Source organism: Ursus americanus, chromosome 18, assembly GCF_024610735.1.
Source record: "Ursus americanus isolate L20-20 chromosome 18, mUrsAme1.1.p, whole genome shotgun sequence".
NCBI lineage: Eukaryota > Metazoa > Chordata > Mammalia > Carnivora > Ursidae > Ursus > Ursus americanus.
Genome location: NC_142144.1, coordinates 1,269,102 through 1,289,170, shown reverse-complemented (window position 1 = coordinate 1,289,170; position 20,069 = coordinate 1,269,102). Strand labels below are relative to the sequence as shown.

At 64.0% G+C, this 20,069-nt stretch overlaps 1 protein-coding gene and 1 long non-coding RNA gene across 3 annotated transcripts in view; one reads left to right on the top strand and one right to left on the bottom strand.

Moving 5' to 3' along the window:
- The window catches only part of NOTCH1 (notch receptor 1), a 44,517-nt gene extending 41,726 nt beyond the window's left edge, over positions 1-2,791 (bottom strand). Inside the window, exons 1-2 of the mRNA XM_045803790.2 lie at positions 2,493-2,791; positions 773-854 (exon numbers count right to left, since the gene is read on the bottom strand). Of these exons, the coding sequence (XP_045659746.2) occupies positions 773-854; positions 2,493-2,553 (143 nt within the window). The 5' untranslated portion in view covers positions 2,554-2,791. The remainder of the gene's footprint in view (positions 1-772; positions 855-2,492) is intronic.
- A 6,607-nt stretch (positions 2,792-9,398) lies between these two features.
- LOC148108537 (uncharacterized) lies at positions 9,399-19,499 on the top strand. 2 transcript variants are annotated; one of them, XR_015727254.1, is made up of 4 exons: positions 9,399-14,981; positions 15,252-15,395; positions 16,527-16,679; positions 18,763-19,499. It is a non-coding gene; the product is annotated as an uncharacterized LOC148108537 (long non-coding RNA). The 2 variants fall into 2 exon arrangements; XR_015727253.1 differs by having other exon boundaries at positions 9,399-15,395.
- The last annotated feature ends 570 nt before the right edge of the window (positions 19,500-20,069 follow it).

The following is a 20,069-nucleotide window of genomic DNA, read 5'->3' as shown; positions in this document are numbered from 1 at the left end:
GACGAAGTCAGGCTGAAGGGCACGGGCACAACAGAACTTCTCTGAGGCCGCTGTGCAGGGCAGGCGGGCGCGGGAGCGTGACAGGATTCCCCGCCCAAGTCGGGGAAAGCCGCAAGCGGGCACCCCCACAACACACACATTCCTGCCCCAGCTGCGGGAGCAAGACCCGCGGGGTATGGACCGATGATGGGCCTGACGGGGGGGGGGGGGGGGCGCGGGCTGGAACTACAGATGCCAAGACAGAAACCAAGGTCCGGCAGGTACTCCCACCCACCCCCAACCTGGGAGATGAGTTCCCCAAGCACACCTGAGGTCAGAGAGGGGGAGTTGGGGAAGGCAGAGAGCCCAGACCCATTTCTGGCTGAGAGGCCCTGCCTGGAAGAGGCACCCCCGTTGGCAGGGTGGTGGGGGCCGGGCCCCTCTAAACATCCACAGCCGCCCCTGGTGGGTCACTTGTTTCTCAGGGACTTTAGGAAGAAATGGGGCACCGAGAATTCCCACCTAGTACCCCAGGAGTCCAAGGTGGCCCACAAAGTCGTGCTCGAACCTCCAGTGGCCAGACCAGCTCCACACGCAGCATAATTGCTGGTGATTAAGTAATTGCCAGACTTTGTCCAATAAAAGTAGCACGTGACCGCGCCCAGCCTTCTGGGCCGTCTCCAGAAGACAATGGCCTAGTGTTCTGTCCCTGCTGGCCCTGATGCAGGAGGCAGGGGCTCTGCTCCCGACCAAAGCAACAGGTCCCCACAGGGGCGCAGGGGTGCACACTCACATGCAGGCTTCGGTGCCGTTGGGGAACACTTCACACTTCCCGCCATTCAAGCAGCTGTCACTGGGCTGGGAACATCGCAGGCCTGGGCAGGGGCAAGACGGGAGATCAGCCTGGGTGGCAGGAGGGCCCTCAGCCCAGGGAAGGGCCCACCCCAAGGGGCACAGCCACCCTGCTACCTAGAAGGCTCTGCCTCATCATGGGCTTGCTGGGGGCAGGGGACCTCAGGAACCCCCCCAAATGTGAACCCCAAGGGGCTGCAACACTCTGCCCAGAGTTCTGTAGTCAGAAATGGGGGGAAGGGCAACAGGTTGGTTGGATGGCAGGTGGGTAGAGTGGCCTGAATTGCCATCTGGACAACAATGGAGAAAATCTGCAGGACCCTGGGCCACTCTCCCAAACTCTGCACCCCCAACCCCTCTGCAACAGGTCCTCACCAGGGAGCCCAACAGGGCTGGGGCCCCTATCCAGCCACCAAGATTGTCTTGCTGTTCAAACATGTTCTGTGAGGGGGCGGTGCTGAGGGGTGGGGTGGCCACACTCGCCCACCCCCCCCCCAGCTCGTGGGAAAAGGCGACAGCTGCAAGGCTCGACGCCCCGCCCGCCAACAAAGCGCCAGCCTCGGAATCAGAGCAGCCCATTGTCACCAGGGCCGCCTCCTGGGGCACTGGGGCTGCACCTCAGGGACCTGGCCCCGCCTCCAGGACACCCAATACCTGCTCCCGCGGGTTAGGCAGGCGGGCATCTTCACCTGCACCCAGGGGAGGGGGAGGAAGATACCCCGTTTGGAAGGAATTCGACCCCATTCCCGAGAAGGGATTAATCCAGTCACTCCCTCCCCATCTCACCAGACCGGTGTAAATTAAGCCCCTCACGGGGGCGAGGACCTGGTGTGACTTGGAACCCCACCTTCTGGAAGTGGGGAACTAATTCTCCCCTCCAACTTTTAGAGAGGAATTAATCACCACTGGATTCCTCGATGTAAAGTGGAGAGAGATAAGCCTTCCTTCTCCACGTCCCTCTTCACCCTTGCAAGGTTTCCAAACTTGAACTCGGCAAAGTGAAAGTCCCACCAGTCAGGGCTGGGTGTTCGCACACCCGCACCACCCCGGTCCCCCGGCCAAACTGTCTGCGAGCCGGGATCGGGGCAGCAAGCAGGCGTGGGAAGGAGACCCTCTCGGTCCGCGCCCCTCGCCCGGCCCTTCGCCAATTCTCCTGAATGGGGAGAAGGCCGGTCCGCCCCACTGCCCACCACGCCCGGCAGCCCGGCCGCGCCGCACAGCTCTGTAAAAGCAACGCGACACCCCGGACCCTACACTCCGTGCCCCAACATCCGCCCCCAGCGCGGGCCAGAGGCGAGGAAAAAGATAAATGGCCCCCAAAGCAACAGGAAACCAAAACCGACTCGATTCAAATCGAAAAGTAGTAGGCAGATCGCCCGCCTGCCCCGGCGGCAAGCCCCACGCGTGGCTGACGAAGGACGAGCCCAGGGCTGGGCCTCCGGGGGCCCCGGGGGCCCCTAGCGCCCCATGCCCGGCTTCAAACCCGGCTACAGGCGCGGGCGGCGTGAGTCCATCCCGGTCGGGCAGGCGGCGCGGGGGAGGGTCGGTCCCTCTCCCCGGACCCCGGGTCGCCCGCTCCCAGCCTCCGGGGCGCGCGCTCAGGGCACCGCCAAAGTTTCCGAAGGGCGCGGAAAGTTGCGGGCTCGCGGGCGGGCGCCTACCTCGTGCGGCGAGCGCGGGCAGCAGCGCCAGGCAGAGCAGGGGCGCCAGGAGCGGCGGCATGCCTGCCCGCCGGCTGCCCGCTGCGCCCGGTGGCGGCCTCTTGCGCCGGGACAGCGGGGCTCCGGCGCACAAGCGCGCGCCGGACGGTCCCACGAGCGGTGGAGGCGGCCCGCGGCTGCTCTCTGCTTCTTGGTGGGCGGACGGCGCTGGGCCCTCGCGGCCTCCGGGCCCGGCTCGGCGCCCCAGCTCGTTCCTCCGCTGCGCTCGCGCCCGCGCCCCGCGCCCCTGCGCTCCCTCCCGCGGCCGAGGCACTAGTGAGGCGCAGGCCGCCGTGCGCTCCGCCCCCGCCCGCCGGCCCCGCCCCTCGGGCCCGCCCCGCCGATCCCTCCGCACCCCTCGCCCTCGCTGGCCTCGTCCCAGCGCGCACCGCGACCGCCCTGCGTCTCCTCCGGCCGGGCGCGCGTCCGGAGCCCGGGTCCCCCGGGGTTGAGGGCCGTGGCGAGGCGAAGGTGCGTTGGGGGCCGGCCCTAGGGACTACTTCTTGTTCGAAAGTTTTCAGCGGCAAAAAGTTTGGTTCAGGACTGCGGAAGGATCCGGCTCTGACTGTCGCCTTACTGAACGACAATTGGCAAAGATTTGCATCTCAATAGCGGAGTAGGCGCGGGCGGAGTGGGGACAGGGGAGACTGAGGGGACCTTGCGCGGTGGGGAGCTGAACGCGAGGAGGTGGGGAGGGGCGGCCGAGGCCGTTTAGGGGTCCCCAGGACCGGGGCGGCAGCCCAGAGAGAAGTGTCCTTGACAGCCGTAGGTAAGCCTGAACCAGGGTCTCTACTCCCAGGAGCCCTGAGGTCTCAGTCGTAAGCCTCCAGGAGACAGGACAGACGCCCTGGCTCTGACGGCGGGGCACTCGACCCCGAGGGATGGTGGCGCCAGGGCTACGGTTTCTGGAAAGAAGGCTCTGGGCGCCCCAATGAAACAGCCTGGGGCCAAAGCCTGGCGGCACGGATTGTGCTACCACTCCCCAGGAGGGACCCGCCCCTAGACGCTCCTTGGTCACTGTCCAGCCCCTTTTCTGGCGCCTCCAGCCTAAGATGCCCCGCAAAGAACACGAGTCCAGCAGGCCCGCTGCTAGTGCCCAGGCAGCCCTGGGCGCCCCCCACGTGCTTCTTCCCCATGATTTATTTCTCCGCGGCGATGCCAGATTTGGGCGTCCTGTGCCAAGCTGGGTTAAGCTCTGGGCTTTCGAAATGCCTGCCATAGTCCCCCCTGAAACCAAAGTCCATGTCCCGACACCCCTAGCCCAACACAGGCTGGTCAGCACCATGCGAGGGGGTACAACCACCCAGCCCCGCATCCTGGTTGGGCTTCTGGAGGAGGTGATGCCAGAGGGGAGCCTTAAAGGCTGAGAGGGACCTAGCTGGGTGAAGGACCGTGGAGAAGGAGCACCTGCAGGAGGAGGGGACCACCTGGAGGCCGGCAGTGAAGCAGCCCTTGCAGGGAGCCCTGCGAGGTGGGCAGAGCGGGATGGCTGCTGGTGGGCGGAATTGCACACCTGACTTCTGCCCCCTCTTGTTAGCACACCTGTCGTGGGGCCCTGGTGGCGGCTGGGATGCCGCGAGTGCTGAGGGACAGCCAGTCCAGGCCAAAGCAGCTCGGCCTACCTCCTCCCAGAAGCTGCGCTTCCCAGAACCTGGAGTAACTTCTCTTGGGGCCAGTGCCCAGGAGCTGAGGCGCCTGGGGCCCCCAGAGATGTTTATATAACAGCAGCCCAGCGGCCTAGAGGAGCACATTGTCCGTACAAGGAAGAGGGCAGCTGCAAAGTCCCTCCCCCCCACCCCCAGCTCACAGGCTCAGGGCTCTGCCCACCACATCCCCCTCTACTCTTAGAAGGACTGAGGGCCTCAGGAGCCACTCCCCCTCCAGGAGCCCCTTGCCTGTGTGCCCTCCATTGGGGCCCTGCATTCTGCTGAGAGGCTTTGGGCCAAAAGTTCAGCCCTGGCTTGGGAGCAGGTTTTCACCCTCCTGCCTTGGAGCAGCTATGGAAAGAGGGAAAGAGGGAGCACTAGAAGGAGGAGTGGAGGAAGGAGCCCTGGAGGGACAAGGGGAGGAGGGACCAGCTCTGGAGGAAGGAGGGGAGGAGGGAGCAGCTCTGGAGGAACAAGGGGAGGAGGGAGCAGCTCTGGAGGGAGGAGGGGAGGAGGGAGCAGCTCTGCAGGGAGAAAGGGAGGAGGGGAGGAGGGAGCATTGAGGAAGAGAGTCTTACCTGGGTCTGTCCAGCTGTGCTAACTGTACTCCGGGCCTCACTCAGGAGCCCGGTGCTCTCATTAGCCCATGGCAGACGGGACAGCCAGGCTTCCCAGGCTTCCCAGGCTTCCAACCCTTGTGCCACCTGCTGCCTTGGATACCCCATGGGAACAGGGGCCAAGGAGACCAGGAAACCCAGAGTGGCTGAGGCTGGAGGAGCTTGTGAACAAGGCAGGGGCTGGCCTGAGGTGGGTGGGAAGGGGGGTGGGCAGGGCCCTGGCCTGTGGATGCCATTCACAAATTAAGCCTGAGCTTTCTGGCCTGGCCTTCTTACCTGTCCCGGTCAACCTTCCCAGGCCAGGGGGTTGGAGGGAGGGGAGGGGAGGGATTCTGACGGCCTAGGACCTGTGGACAGTAGGTGTGGGGCAGCTGGGAGAAACGAGGAAAGGGAGATAGATGCAGGGTGCTGGCCACTACAGAAACCTGATGGGGGAGCGGGGGCCAGGGCAGCGTGGAACCGGACTGGATGCCTGCCTGGCTTGCCGTGGAGGCTGAGACAAGGCTGCTGATGAAGGGTCTCCAGGCTGGCTGGGAAGCTTGAACCAGTAAGGGTGAGGCTGCAGAGCTGGCTTCCAGAGGGTTTGCTGGCGGTGGCCAGGGGCCACCTCAGGTGCTCCGTGTTTCCCCTGGGCCGGCTTGCCAGGCCCCAATGGAGAGAAGGCCCCAACACTCTCACCTTAGGCAGACTGACTTGGGTCAAGTCCCCTCTCTGCTGCCTCCGGAGATCCCAGTGCCGTGGTCAGGGCGGGCCGGGGAGGCCATGCTGACATCTGACCTCTTCCTGCCCCCAGAAGAAAACCTCTGCAGCCCCCTTTTGAGGGGTACCCTGCTTGGGGTTGGTCATCGTGTTTAATGCTTCCCAGGGTGCTAAGGTGCAGCAGGGCTACGCATCCCGGTCATGGGCGCTGAGCCTGCTCCTTCTGGCAGTCGTTAGTCTCGGTGCTTCCGCTGCCCCCCGGGACCCCCGTAGCGCCGCGGCCTTGGGGGAAGGCAAGCACATGCTCCTGGGTTTTCAGAAAAGCTAGGCCAAGGCCGGCTCCTGGTCAGCCAGGTCTGGGCCTCCGTCCGCAACAGCAGATGGGCCCCTGGAGGTCTGTGTAGGGCCGTGTGCACACTGCCCTCCTACACGCTTCGCGGGGGGTGGGGGGGCAGCTGGTCGGACTTCGGGTGTGGGCCCATGTTGCTTGGTGTGGGTCGCAGGAGACCTGAAGCAGAGGGATGGGATGCTGCTGGGGGGGGAGGCAAGGGCTCACAAATTGGGCTGAGGGTGTGGTCTTTGACAAGTGCACTGGCCTGATGGGGGAGGGGCCTCCAGAGCAACTGTGGGAAGATTCCAGAACACAAGGAAAGGGCCTCACTCACCACCTTTTGAAGCTGATTGTAAAACATATCTGACCTGCTTGTGAAGAGAGCCCCTGGGCCTGAGCAGTGCCCAGCCCATTACCCCACCCATGATGGGCCGCTGCCAGGCACAGGCCCAGCACCGGACTCTGGCCACTGACCCCCCCAAGGGGCCATCACTGCCCCTTGGGCCTCAGTGGCCCCTTTACCACGTCCTTTCTAAAGTCCTATCTACTTTTTCTACTGGAGACTAACCAGGAGCATTTCCCAGAAGGTGGAGTGTTTTTCCAAGGTGTGGACTTAGGGGCTTTGTGGCATTGCTTCGGGTAGACGGGCCAGGGCTAGCCACCCAGTCCGCTGAGCTGGGCGCTGGGCTCCCACAGCACGTCTCCACGCAGACACCTGCGTGTGGGCCTCCACTGGCACCTTGCCGTCTTTCCCAAGGATGGACTCAGGCAGGCCGCGGAGGGCTCCCCCTTGTTTTGAGGAGGGAAGGCACGGGCTGGGGTCTATTCCCCGTTGGCCCCTTGCACCTCATGCAGGGGTCCGCAGTCACCAGGCCCAGCTGTGCACGAGGAGCGGGCTGGCTGGGGCTGCCTGCTGGGGCTGGGCATCGCCCCCGGGGCCCGTCCACAAGGGGTCAGTGCCCTGCTCTGCTGTCTGAATGCCACGTCCTCTGCAGAAACGACCCCTCCCTCCTTAGCTTTCACCTCCTCCAGGAAGCCATCCCAGAGCCCTCAGGATGATGTCTGTCGTTCCAGATGGAGCTGTGACTAATGGTAATGTGGGGTTCTGCACAGGGCCCTGCCTGTGAGGGGGACCTGTCCACCTATCACCCCTGGTGGTCACTGCTTAGGACCCCCAAGGCCTCTTGTCAGCGCAGGCCGAGGGCCAGCTCCCTCCTGTCGGCGAGGTCCAGGAAGGAGGGTTGGCATCGCAGAGGCAGGCCCAGAGCCTGGGGAGCGTGTTGCCCGGGCAAGTCCCCAAACAGGTAGCCTGCCTCCCTGAGCAGGTGAGCTAGTGAGCATGGGCTGGGGTGTCCTCTGAGGGCCACGAGACTTGTCACTTGAGAAACGGGCTGCAGGGGGGCCAAAGCACTACAGACCCTGCAGAGACCACCTGCCTCTCCCAGCAGCCCCTAGAATGCTCAGAGCGGAAACCCCAGCTGTAGGTGGCCCTGGGCATGGAGTCCCACGCCCTGAGAAGGACCTCTCCAGGCCCCCGGATCCCCTCAGGGGGCCACAGAGCTGGAACCCAGCCCAGCCGGGCCTGGGGATGGGTCACTCAGAGTTTGGTGGCTCACCTGTCGCTGTCCCTTGGAAGCCGAGGCTCCAAGGAGGAAAGGTCCTACAGGGACTCCAGGGTACTGTTTGGATGCGGAGAAAATCTGGGGAGCTTCGTGGAGGACAGACATCGTGGGGGCAGGCTCTGAGAAGGCTTTGGAGCTCAGAGATGACCCCTCCAGGCAGGGGCTGGCCGAGGGGTGGGCCCAACAGTGAAGCTGTCGCCATGCCCATTGGACGGACAGGGCACTAGTGTGGTCACCTGAGCCCAGCCTGGCACCGGTCTGCACACACCAGTCCTCACCCTCTGGGTCCCAAGACCCCACAGAACCTGCAGGGGTAGAAGGGGGGCTCCAAGGAGCACAGCTCTGGGGACCCGCCCACCCCGTTGGCTGCAGCCCAGAACTTTCTCCAAAAAGAAAGGGCCCCAGGGGACGAAACTGCTTGACCCCACCCCTCAGGCTCTGGTAGAAACGCCACAGCTCGCACAGCCTGAGTCACTCAAGGAAAAGCCCGGCCATGCCGGGAGTCCCTCCTCCCTCTCCCCTGCCTCCCTCCCTCTCTCCCTCCCTCCCTGCCTCCTCCTCCTTCCCTTGCTTCCTTTCTGGGGTTAAAAATAGCTGGAAATTTCCCTTTAAAAGTAAGTCCACTTTTATATTTACGGGGGAGAATTGCTCAAGAGGGGCCAGGAGCCTCTGGGCCCAGGTGGGGCTCCGCCATCCCTGGCATCAGCCTGTTTCTCAGGGCGGCCTGGGCTCCCTCCCATTTGCTCCCGACACATTTAAACATGTTTAGAACTTCCGTCCTCCCCCACACTTCCCCAGGCCCCCTGTTACAAAGCAAGTGGGGCTGGAGATCAGGGTTTGGGTTACAGGGTGCCCAGGGACTTGTGTTCCTGAAGCAAACCCGAGCACAGACATTAGCAGGTAGGACACATCTGTGAGTTATTTCCATGTCTCCAAGGGGAAGGGAAAAACCCCCCACCATCCGTAAGTAAGACCGGAATTCTTCTCTATTTCTGCCTTGACAGCTCAGGAAAAAATGTGCCAAAACCCAGAGGCGCTGCTGCGTGTTGGCCTGGGAATGTTAGTTTAGTCGGAGACTCGCTCTGGGCCATTTAAATGAAAACAGGCACTTTGGTGGCAAATTCCAGCGGGCCTCGCCTGGGATTGGAGCTCCGTGCCCAGAAAGGGGTTCTGTGACCTCCCTCTCTCCCGCCCTGGGCTCTTTTTCTTGGCTTCTGCAGCCTCGTTATCATCACAATCGGCATTTCACTGGTAAACATTTGGTGCAATAATTCTCAAAAATCAGCAAGGAAAGTTGAGAGTCTTTCATGTGGCCGAGAGTGCGTTGGCCCAGCTGGAGGTGAGGGCCCGCCCCAGCCTGGGTCTGCGGTGCCTCAGCCACCGGAGGGGAAATCAGCCGGCCATCCCTCGGGCATGCCCTCTGGGATGTGCAGGCCGGGGGCCCTAAAGGGAGTAGGGCCCCTTACAGCGACCAGGACTTGGACATGGGCGCCCAGGGCCACTGCCCAACCTGGTCCAGGACACCGGTGCTGGGCCGAGCCACCGCGCTCTGACTTGCATTCATGCCGTTTCCCTGTGGGGGTGGGGGCCGTGTGTGGGCTGGGCACCCACCATGTGGCACCTTGTGCCCCTGGCTGCCCCGTGAGGCTGGGCGGGGAGGGACTCACTGGTATTGTCACTCACTGGCTCCCCTCCATGGAAGGAATGCTGGTTCCCTGAGGGCAGGGCTGGGGAGGGGTGACAGGGCTCTGCTGGTGCAGGGTGAGCGTGCAAAGAGGGGGGTGGCTCCCCTTGTCTCGCCCACCTGTCGGCAAGCTGGGAAGTCCCTCTGAGCCAGGGGACGTTCGGGTGCCAGGGGAGGTGGGCTGCTGCCTGTGCAGGTGACACACACCCCTCCCGCTGCTCCCCAGAGGCCCTCACTTACGGGGGCTATCTGGCCTCCTTTGCCAGAGCGGGGGTCAGGAGCGTGGCTGTGCTAACAGCAGTTTCCCACTTAGGACAGCAAGCCTTGGAGTTAATGCGAAGGAAGAACACGCAGAACACGCAGGTGTCCCTGCCCCCGCCCCCAGCCCGGGCAGGAGCTCCAAGAGCTCCGTTCCTCCCACTGCCCTGCTGCCGAGGCCCTGCGGGTCCCAGGGAACCTGATGCCATGTGCCTGGACCTAGGCCGCCGCAGCCTGCCTGCCTGTCCGCCCCGCCGTCTGTCTGTCTGTGGAGCTAGGCCCCTCACCCAGCCGTTAACACACCTGGTTCCGTGCTGAATGGCCACCTGAGCTGACCCAGCCCGGGCAGGGGGAGCTGCTGGAGGGATTTGAGCAGGGGTGTGGAGGAGGTCACTGGGTTCTGCGTGCAGCGGGATGGGTTTCCCGGACTTGAGTGGGTCCGTGGGGCACCTTCCTGCTGTGCTTGGCGCTGGTGTGGGACAGTAACCTGGAGCTTCCCTTCTCGGAGGCTCTCAGGTTGGTGCCCGAGCTCCAGGGAGGAGAAGAGAGGACACTAGGCAGGAGTGTGTGGGGCAGGGAGGCACAGTGCCAGGGTGCCGTTCGGGTGGGGTCAGTGCAGGAGGCTTGTGCGAGGAGGTGACCCAGGAGCAGAGGTCCAGGGAAGGAGGGACAGGCTGTGCCGGGACCTGGGGAAGAACGCTCTGGCCTCCCTCCTTCACTGTCCTCTCCCTCCCTCCTTGCTCCCCTGGGGACCCACCGCCCACTGCAGATGCCTCAAGGAATCGGTGACTGCCCGGTGAGCTGCAGGCCCGTGGCGGGTCCTTCGATGGAAATCCGGGTGACTTCGCTCCTGTCCGCATGCAGGCCTCCCTTGCTGTGTGGTTCTGCCTGCCACGAGTCCCTCGCAGATGTGATCGCATTGAGATGGGTTCAGCCTGGAGCGCGGCGGGCCCTCCTCCTGTGACTTCTGTCCTGAGGAGAGGGACGTGGGGAGACCACAGGACCAGAGAAACAGAGAAGCCCAGGACCACGGAGGACTGCCAGCAGGGGCAGAAGTGGGGAGAGGCGGGAGGGACTCCCAGAGCCTCGACCCCAGACCTGGGAGAGAATAAACCTCTGTTGTCTGAAGACGCCAAGTTCATGGGTACTTGTGAGCATGATCCCCAAGGACTGACACGAGGGCTGATGGCAACGTACCAGGGGTCCCTTGTAGGCGGCTGCAGGGGTATCCCAGGAGGGTGGAGAGGCCGGAGGGTCTCGGTCCCCTGCCTCCCTGCCCCCCAGGGGCACATGGACAGTGCTGCTCCCTCTTTAGCTGAAACAGGGACCCGGATGCCTGACGTCGGAGGGCTGGCCTCACCGCCACAGCGAGCAGGGAGAGCGCCGCTCTGTGTCTACCTCCGCGGTGCCCGATCATCCGGCCTCAGGCCGCAGGGAGGCCTGAGAGAGGACAGCCCCGGTCCCGTCGCTGAGGCAGGCGCTCCAGGCTTTCCAGGGAACACAGGGAAGAAATGCATGGGAGAGCTTCGTGGCTGAGCTGCCCCGTCCGTCCGTCCTGCTCCGTCAGAGCCCAGACCGGACCTTTCCAAGGAAATGACAGAGCTGGCCTGAGGGATTGAGAGGCGGATGTTCCCAGTCCCCGTGCTCCAGGGAGCCGTGAGGAGTGCACCAGGAGGTCCTGGCTCGTCCGAGCGGCCGGTCTCCTCCGTGTGCCTCTTTCTCGCAGGAACGTGGAGCCCCTCAAGCCTCATCTTGCCCTCTCCTCAGTGGGCTCATCCTCTCATGCGAGAGGAATGGAATTTTGGTTCCAGGGAGACTGTGGACAGCAGGGAGGCAGCTCCCGTGGAGGGGCTGGGCTCCTGCTCACAGCTGCCGGCCTTGGCCGAGCGGTCACGGCGTTCTGAGATCCCCTCCCGTCCCTGAGAGGGGTCCAAACAGGCCTGTGCTCAGGGCCGCATGCCGCAGGGGTGGCCGAGCTGGGGCGGGTTCCGGAACAGGGCCTACGGGACTCAGCGACGGTGGGGCTGTGCTGCGGGCACTCCTCCCCCCCTCGCCCAGCCAAGAAAGGCACCAGCTACCAAGGACCCCGTGGGAACCCCAGGAACCCGAGGCATGGCCTGAGGCTGCCACCAGCCTCCGTCTGGACAGATGGGGAGGAGCCGGTGCCCACCTCCCAGAGGCACCTGCCGCCTTCCCCACCGCGGATTGCCCCCTGAGCTGGGCCCTGTGCTGACAGCCGCCTTGGCCCTGGTCCCAAGAGGCCCTGAGGAAGGAAGGTGCCATGAGGTGTGGGGAGCTCAGTCCTGGCCAGTGCCACGTCCAGGGGGCCAGTCTGCCTGCCCCACCCCAGCAGGAGGCCCCAGCTCCTTCAGCCCAGAGCCCAGGGCCGGGTTCCCACCTGGACCCCTCCCGGCGGGACAGGCCCTCTGCTCAGGTGCCGTAGGAGGGCTGTGACCCCGGAGCCACGCAGGTTATGGCCAGGGACCCAGCGGGCAGAGACTCAGGGACGGCCACAGCCAAACACAGCCTCTGAGTGGGCATCCTCCTCCTGATTTTGGCAAGCCAGGGGCGGCCTCGGCTTCTCAAGAGGGGAAACTGAGGCAGAGTGCCCTAGGGCGGGGCCGCAGCGTCCGCCGTCAGAGGGCCTGGGCCTCCCCAGCTGCTACGCTTCGTCTCTCTGCGAAGTTACTTTTTTTCTCACTTCAACACCAACTGAGGAAAAACAAACATGTTTGTATTTACCAGTTACATTTTTTTTACACAAAAGAAATGGAGCCCCCCCCGTTGTAAAAGTTCAAACGCACGAACAAGCATGAAGTTCCGTTGCCTACAACCCCCAGCAGAGGCCGCGTTTGAAATGAAAGGGGTGCTTCTTTTCTCTGTGGTTAGAACCCCAGGGGGACATCTCGGACCGGGGGCCTGCCTTTGGGGTGGAGGCACATCGGGGGAGCCCAGCCCCCCAGGGCTCCTCTTCTGCCGCCTCCCCCCGCCCCCCGACGGCTAGGCACACCGTTGGGGGCAGGAACTGTAGTATTTCCGTAGGTTTCATTGAACATGGTTTACCCCGCTGGATCAGGACTCGCGCCTGAGGACGGGAGTCGGGGCGACAGTGTGTCCGGGGGGCCGCAGCACCCGGCACGGCCTGGACGCTCAGCACGTGGACGAACGCGTGAGTAGTCGGGCGACCTTCTGAGCCGGCCCACGGCATCTTTCCCATCTTCCGTCCCAGGATCCACTGGCTCTCTGGCACGCCCCCCGCGGCCACACCCCTCCCACAGGGGGACGTTCACCCCCGGGGCCCAGGGTCCTCAAGGTCTTCAGGTCAGGAAGGCTCTGGGTTCTGGGTGGGCTGGGAGCCCCATGCACACGTCAGTCGGGCGGAGCCAGTGGACCAAGATCCTTGGTCCAACTGGGGGGCCTCGTGGCCTGGCAGTGGCCGTGAGCATTCCCTACAGCCAGGGCGGAGGAGGGTGCGTGGTGGGAGACGCTGTCAGCTTCTGAGCCATCGGGGACGGGAGCAGGGCTGGAGTGGTCGGAGGGACCCCGAGCCCCACGTTCCTTGTGCCCTTCCCTCGTCCTCAGGTCTTCTGTTCCACGGTCTCCATGCAGCCTGGCACCCAGGAGCGGCGAGAGAAGCCTCCTGGGGCCTCGCCCGGGGGCCCACAGAATCGGTGCCCAACTACACACTACCTAATTGCTCCCACGGCATGTGTTCGCATTGTAGACAGAGTTTACATTTGCTCAGAGTACAAATGCTCTTTGCCCCAGTGAAGACCCATCTCCAGAACAAACAGGCTCTATTCTGTCCCATGGATTTTGGCTCTTCTCACTACCCCACAAGCGCTCCAGGTCGGGACGCTTCACCTCCAATGTCGACCCCAAACAGGAGGGGCAGCAGGCAGGCGAGCCTTTGCTCGGGGGTGAGGAGGGCTTCCCATCTGGCAGTTCAATTCCTAACGCCCGAGGGAGAACTCAGGGTTGTCTCTCAGGCTTTGGGGTGAGCGCCCCAATCCCAGTCTCCTCTCAGCAGCACCCGGGAGGTGGGGGGCGGGGGTTAGGCAGGCGACTTTCCTCCTCTGTAGGACAGACTCACTCCTGGGACCCAGGACGAGATAAAATGGGCCAAATGGATGCTCGGGGAGTCTGGGTCTGGTTCATGATCAACACCTTCGGTGGACAGTTGTGGTTTGCGGACCACTGCCCCAGTCATCTGCCCTTGTGTTTGGACGTCTGGCATCCAAGAGGTGGCATGTGACCCGGGCTGGCCAGGACAGAGTCCCTCTTCCATAAGAGATGCTGAGCTGGGGGGTATCAAGCTGTCTTTGTCATGCTGTGGGGAGTGGAGCCCGAGGAACCCAGAGACAGACAGAGTCCAGATGACATCAATGGAGCTGCTGGATCCAGCCACACCTGAAGCTGTGCTTAAAAAACCCATTTATCCTTCCAGGGCTCTACTGTTTACAAAGCAATGAAATGTTTATCTTCTCCTTTTATTCACAATGGTCCTGCTAGAGGCTGGGCAAGACTCTCCCACCTGCAAGACCACTGGGACACGGAGCCAAGAGGGAGAGGACAGCATTCACCATGGCCCAGGGAGCCTGTCTCCCTCCTCAGACCTCTCCAGAAGCTCCCTGGCTGGGGCAAGTTGCTGCCTGCCTGTCCAGCCAGCGTGTGAATGACCGCTCGGGGCTTCCTGAGCTGACCTGCCAACCCGTCAAACAGCAGCCAGCAGCTTCTCCAAGAGGCCCACTCACTGGTTTCTGCACCGCTGCCACGCCAGCCCAAGAAAGCCCCCATGGCCAGCCACCTCGGGGCTTAGTGCAGACCCTCGGCAGAAGCCCGTCACAGCAGACCCTGAAACCACCCGCTTTCTCCCCAGGCCACCTCGGCCCCACTGCTGGCCACACCGCTGGCCCTCTGCCCACCCAGGCCCAGCATTGGGCACCCTCCCTCCGGCTGTCCCTGTGCTCACTTCCTCCCGCCGCGGGGAGCAGGGGCTGCCTGCAGCCGGTTGAGGGAGGGTGTTGGCTCCACATGGGAAGCGGCCCGGCCCCAGTGGGCTCCCACAGGCCGCACCGTGCCCGCCCCTGCCTCCGTCCAGGGCTGAACAGGTGTTTCCGCATGCACGCAGGGGCTTGGAGGACCTCAGAGCCACACGGCAGGAATCAGAGGCCCCCGGAGGCCCCCCGCCAGGACACGGTTTCTGTTTACTCTTAGAAAAAAGTTCCCACCTTAGAGCCAGGCCGCAGGGGTCCCCTTGAGGCCCCCAGACGCTCCCCAGCCCCAAGCCCAGCCTGGCCCTTGGAACCAGTGGGGCGCCACGGAGCTGCTCTCGCCCGACTCCACGCACCCTCACTGTTCCCGAGTCAAGGCCAGCTCTCCTGCGCGCCCCTCTCACCTCTGGAGTGGGCCAGCGACACCCCCACAGGCAGCTGGAGCTTGCGATGGCGGACGGCAGCTCAGGCCCCAGCCGCGGGCGGGACCCCTGCAGGTTTAGAGATGGTGCCTGAAAGGAGCAGACCCGGGTTACGGCAGAAGGAGAGGGAGGGCTGCCGCCCGGGGGCCTCGCCTGGACCGGGTGACCCACTCTTAGGTGACAGCCTCCCCTGGTACAAGGTCTTCAGCCAGCGGCCCACAGGGGGTTCCCTGTGCCCCTGTCCCCAGCATCCTGCCAGACCTCCCGGCACACGAGATGTCCCCTAGGGCTGTCCCCTCCCTCCCTGACAGCAGAAAGCCCAAGTTCAAGGCTTCATTCTGCCACGCACTGACTTTGTGACCATGGAGGAGTCACCTCACCTTTCAGAGCCTTACTTTTCTCCTCTGGAAAATGGGACTATTCCTGCCTACCCCACTCACCCCACAGGTTTGGCCAAGGATTGAAAAGGTAGCCCAGCCTGAGAATGCTGGATGTTATGAAGGCGTTGGACTCGTCTGGAGCAACTGTCCGCAGCGCTGACCACAGGCCGCTGGGAAGCTGAAGCCGCCTCGGGGTGCGGTAATTCACAAAGTAAGGAAGGCCCTTGACGGTTTCTTTACGGGATGGCATGGAACCCTTCCCCGAAGCACCCGGTCCCTGAGAGCCCTCAACACTGTCCCCCCGAAGGGGCTCTTCCCAAACCAAACTGACCTTGAAATGTGTTTATCAGGATGGGGGTGCATCCTCCTTGGGTCCCAGACTCAGACCCCTGGGTTACGGTCAGACTTGGAGGGCATTTACTGAGCACACCCTGGGCCAAGCCTTGCACCCTGCTCTGGGCGCTGGATTCTGGCCTTCGAGAGCCCCAGCCTCACAGGCTTCACAGGGTGTGGGCAGGGAGGTAGCCTGCTGTCCCTCAGCTGGAGGCCCTTGACGGGGAAGGGGGGGGAGAGGGAGGAGGGGGAGGTAGAGGGGGAGGGGTCTCTGAGCCCCCAGCGGGGCTCCTCCCCTGCAGAAGGGAGCATATGTGGGCTCGGAGAAGCCAGGAGGCCCTTCCAAGGAGGGAACAGTGTGTTCTGGACTCAGAACGGACTGTGGGGTGCAGACCCTGCCCCAGCCAGCCCAGGTGCTCAGGACCGGGGGCCTGAGGCTGGAATGGTATCTGACAGTCCTTCTTTGGGAACTAGCCCCAACAGAGCCAGGTCAAGGCCAGCTCTGGGGTGCAGTAAACAGGAAAATCCACGGGAGGCTGGAGGCCCAGAGAGAGAGGAAAGGGCTGGGTCAAAGGGTCTCACAAAATGTTTAAAATGAGCAGGAAATGATGACTTCTTAATGTCTCTGTCCACCCCCGCGCTGCTGGGCCAGCTCTCAGCCTAAGGGTCCCGACACGGGGGCCTGGCATGTGTGGGTTTCGGGAACACCTACTCAAGGCCCCAGATGAAGGCCAAGCTTCCCAGCCAGCCCTCGGGGGGGCTCCATGCGGCCCAGCCCCGTGGTGTGGGCCCCATCTGCGGGGGTCCCTCCCCCACCCCGGCATGGCCCCTAATCCTGTGCGTGACCCTGGGCCTGGCCCAGCCTGACACTGGTTGCCGTTTGGAGCTGTGCCGGGAAACTGAGGCCCAGCGGGGAGGGGACCAGCCTGGGGTCACCCCAGAGGTCAGTGGCAGGTCTCTGCTTCGGGGTCTGGTGGCCCGGCCTTGACCCCAGCCTGCCTCTCTGTAGCAAGAGCACCTCCGTCTGTGCAGCCCCATGAAGAAGCCCCAGGACCCTCCCAGCACACCCCAGACCCCAGAGGATTCCGGGGACCTCTGAGTCACCACTCCCAGTGGAAACCTGCCCGTGGCAGCCCACGGTGTGAAGACTACTTGACATCAGGTAAGCCCCATGCACGTAGCCCTGCTCGGCAGGAGCGCACCTGTCCTGAGCCTCTGGGGCGTGGGCAGAAGACGGCTCGGCAGAGGGTCCGCCCCGTCCCAGACAGCATCCGTGTGTAGTGACAAGGAGAAAACGTCCCTAGTCTTGAGCCGGGGACCCTGCTTCCGGGAGTTTGTCCCGAGGAGCTACTGTGAAGCCAGGGACCCGCCTCTCAGACCCCTCCGGCCGCAGCGTTTGCACCTGGGAGAGGCTGGGAACAGCCCCGACGGGAGGCCAGTGAGGAGACCCTCGCGCGTCCCCCCGACGGAGTAAGCTCAGCTGTTAAAAGTCGTATCTATGGAAAGTTCCAGCAGTGCTGGAGACGCTCGAGGCGTGACGCGGTGGAGAGGGCAGAGCACAGCGTGGCCCCGCCCAGCGCTCCTGCTGGCCTGAGCGAGTGGCGGGAGCCTCGAACGCAGGATGCACCCACGTGGGAAGGAAGTGATCCCGCGCGGCAGGAAAACAGCCGTGTGGCTTCCTGCCACGTTCTGCTCCCGTTGGTGTCCATGGTGGGGACCATCGCACAAAACCGCATGGTTTATGGGCTCAGGCTTCACCCCAGGCACGGAGGCTCTTCACCCAGGCCCCCGGGGTCTGTCCCTGGGTCAGCAGCTGCTGCAGGGGCTCAGGAGGGGAGTTGGGCAGGAAGCGGCCGGTTCTCACAGCCAGGGCCACCCCTCTTTGGGGCTTGCCCCCCCCCCGCTCCCCAGGAGTGGTTTCTGAGCCCCAGGCCTTTGGGATGCATGGCGGGCTGTGGGGTCTACCCTGTGGCCCCTGCCACCAGCCACCCCCTCTCCCAGCCCTGCAGCCTGTGGAGGCCTAATGAGGACATGGACGGGGCATCCCTGCCCCAAGAAAGGCCTGGAACTCAAGCACACTGACCAACGAGGAGGGCTCTCTTCCGTGCCTGGGGATCCAGAGAGCGCTTCTCCTGAGGCCGGCTGGGCTGAGCTCGAGGGAGGGGCAGAGGGCTGAGCCGGACCTCTGCAAGAAGCTCAAATTCCAGGCCCCAATGTCGGTGGCCTTGGGGCAGTACTGTGTCCATAGGGCCGGGTGCGGAGCAGGCCCAGCAAGTGCTCCCAGATGGGGGAGGGGGGTTGTCAGGGCCCCACAGGGAGAGGGGTGAACACCCCCCAGCAAAGCCACGTGCTGGCCACGGGGTGAGAGGCAGGCTTCCTGGGGGGAGGGGGACTAAAGGCCCTGAGCCTCTGAGGGCTGGTGGGTTCCAGGGAGTACTGGGCCCTGGGGTGGGGGAGCGGGGGCCCTGGGCCTCTGGGAGCAGCTCCCCTGCAGCGACTGCAGCCTCCACACGGTAAGCCTGCTGTCCTCCTCCTGACCCCACTCCCAGAGTGGCCGCAGACGGGCCTTCCCTCCCCGGGTGGCAGGGGTGGTCCCAGGGGCTGGGCTCGGGTGGGGCACTCCAGCCCTGCCGGGCGGGCCCGGAGTGAGCTGGGGCTCTCGCAGCGAGAGGCAATGGAATGTCCGTGCCCAGCGCTCGTCCCGGTGGGAAACACTCTTATTTCTTGTTTTTTTTTTCACAAAAATGGTTTTTAGTGCACTCTCCACCCAACGTAGGCTGGAGATCAACAGTGGCACGCTCCACTGACTGAGCTGACTGGGGGCCCCCCATTCTGATTTCTTTCTGTTTGTCTTCACAACAAGTCTGTGAGGTAGGACCATTTAAAGACGGGGAGATCGAGTCCCATGGTGAGGGACAGGCAGCGGTGGGATTGGATCCAGGCCACCCCGCAGCTCCCTCGGTGCAACTCCGAGGTCCCACGGATGCTGGAGCGTTCCTGGGAGAGGGTCTGAGCTGTCAGCAGACCGCACAAAGCCCCCACTACCACACACAGGCCAAGAGCCCGGGCTTGGGGTCCCACATGCAGATCTGGGTCTCCCCTGCCCTGGGGAGCCTGGAACACCAGGGAGGCGAGGGGGATCACGGAAGCTTCTCCCTTGCACACCCCCAGGATTCTGGACATCCCACCCAAAGCCCCATGGCCACCTCAGCTCACACTGGGCCCTGGTCTCATCACGCCCACAGGACGCCCGGGCCATCAGGCCGAGCAGGGCGTGCGTCTCCTCTCCCTGCTGGCCGGCCCCGGGCGAGACTCCCTCGTCCCCTTGTGGAGGATGGCCCCCCGCACTCCGGACACTGTGCAGTGATGCCCTGCGTCGGGGGCGAGCCCGGAGACCTGCGGGGAAGACCGCTCTGTGGCTTCAGACCCGTCCCTCCCGGGGCCTCAGTGTCCCCGCCCAGACTGGGGCCGCGCCGCCTTCCTCGCAGGGCTGTGTGAGGGTGGAGCCATGCCTGCAGCCCCAGTGGCCTCCTGGGGACCAGCTGAGCCCTGTGCCAGGCACGACGGAAGGTCTCAAGAAGGAATATATGAGGGCAGCAGGGTCCTGACGCGTGGCAGGGCGTGAAGAACCTCGAACACGCTGTGCTCCCTGGACAGACCCCAGCGCGAGGAGCGCGTGGCAGGGCTCCGTGGCTATGACGGGCACTCCGGAGGGAATCCACGGACACAGCGAGGGGGTGGGTGGCGGCCAGGGGCTGGGCCGCAGGCACGCTCTGCTCCGGGGCTGAGGACCGGAACCAGATGCCGGTGGCGCGGTGGAGAAAATGTACCAGATGCCACTGAATCCTTCACTGCAGAGCGGCCACTTTTGGGGAGCCTGGTTGGCTCGGTCGGTAGGGCCTGTGACTCGTGACCTCAGGGTCATGAGTCTGAGCCCCATGTCGGGGGTAGAGAATCCTTAAAAAATGAATAAACACGTACATACACACATACATAGAGTGGCCACTTTTATGTTACCTGAGTTCCGCCTCAATGTCGGGAACAGAAGGGAAGGGTGGCAGTGCCCCCCCCCCACCCCGGGTAGTAGGCTCGCCTGGTGCTGCCCCGTCCCCAGGGGTCAGCCCAGAGCTGCCCCTCCCCAGGCGAGCAAGCTTGGCTCCTGGAGGGAGGTGACCTGGTTTGGACCCAGTTCTCTCACTGCGGAGCGGATGGCCAGGGAGACCCCTGAATCGGCTCCCTTTGCCAAAACACAGGCCCGAGGTGTGGGGAAAGGGGAGGTCCCGTTCAAAAGGCCACGGGGCTTTGTTCCTCGGGGTATCCTCGGAGTCAGGCAGAGGCTGGGCCAGGCCTGGGGGGCCGGGGTTAGGGGCAGGCATCAGTGTGGGGCCACACGGCTCTGTCCAGATGGCCAGCCCTCCCACCCACATCCGGGGTGGCTGACCCCGCCCCTCTGGTCCCTCCAGCCCCTGACCCCAGGCCAGACCTCCCCTCACCCTGTTCTCGCCCAGTGCACAGCTGGGGCCCAGGAGCGGAGCCAGGGCCCCATGCCAGG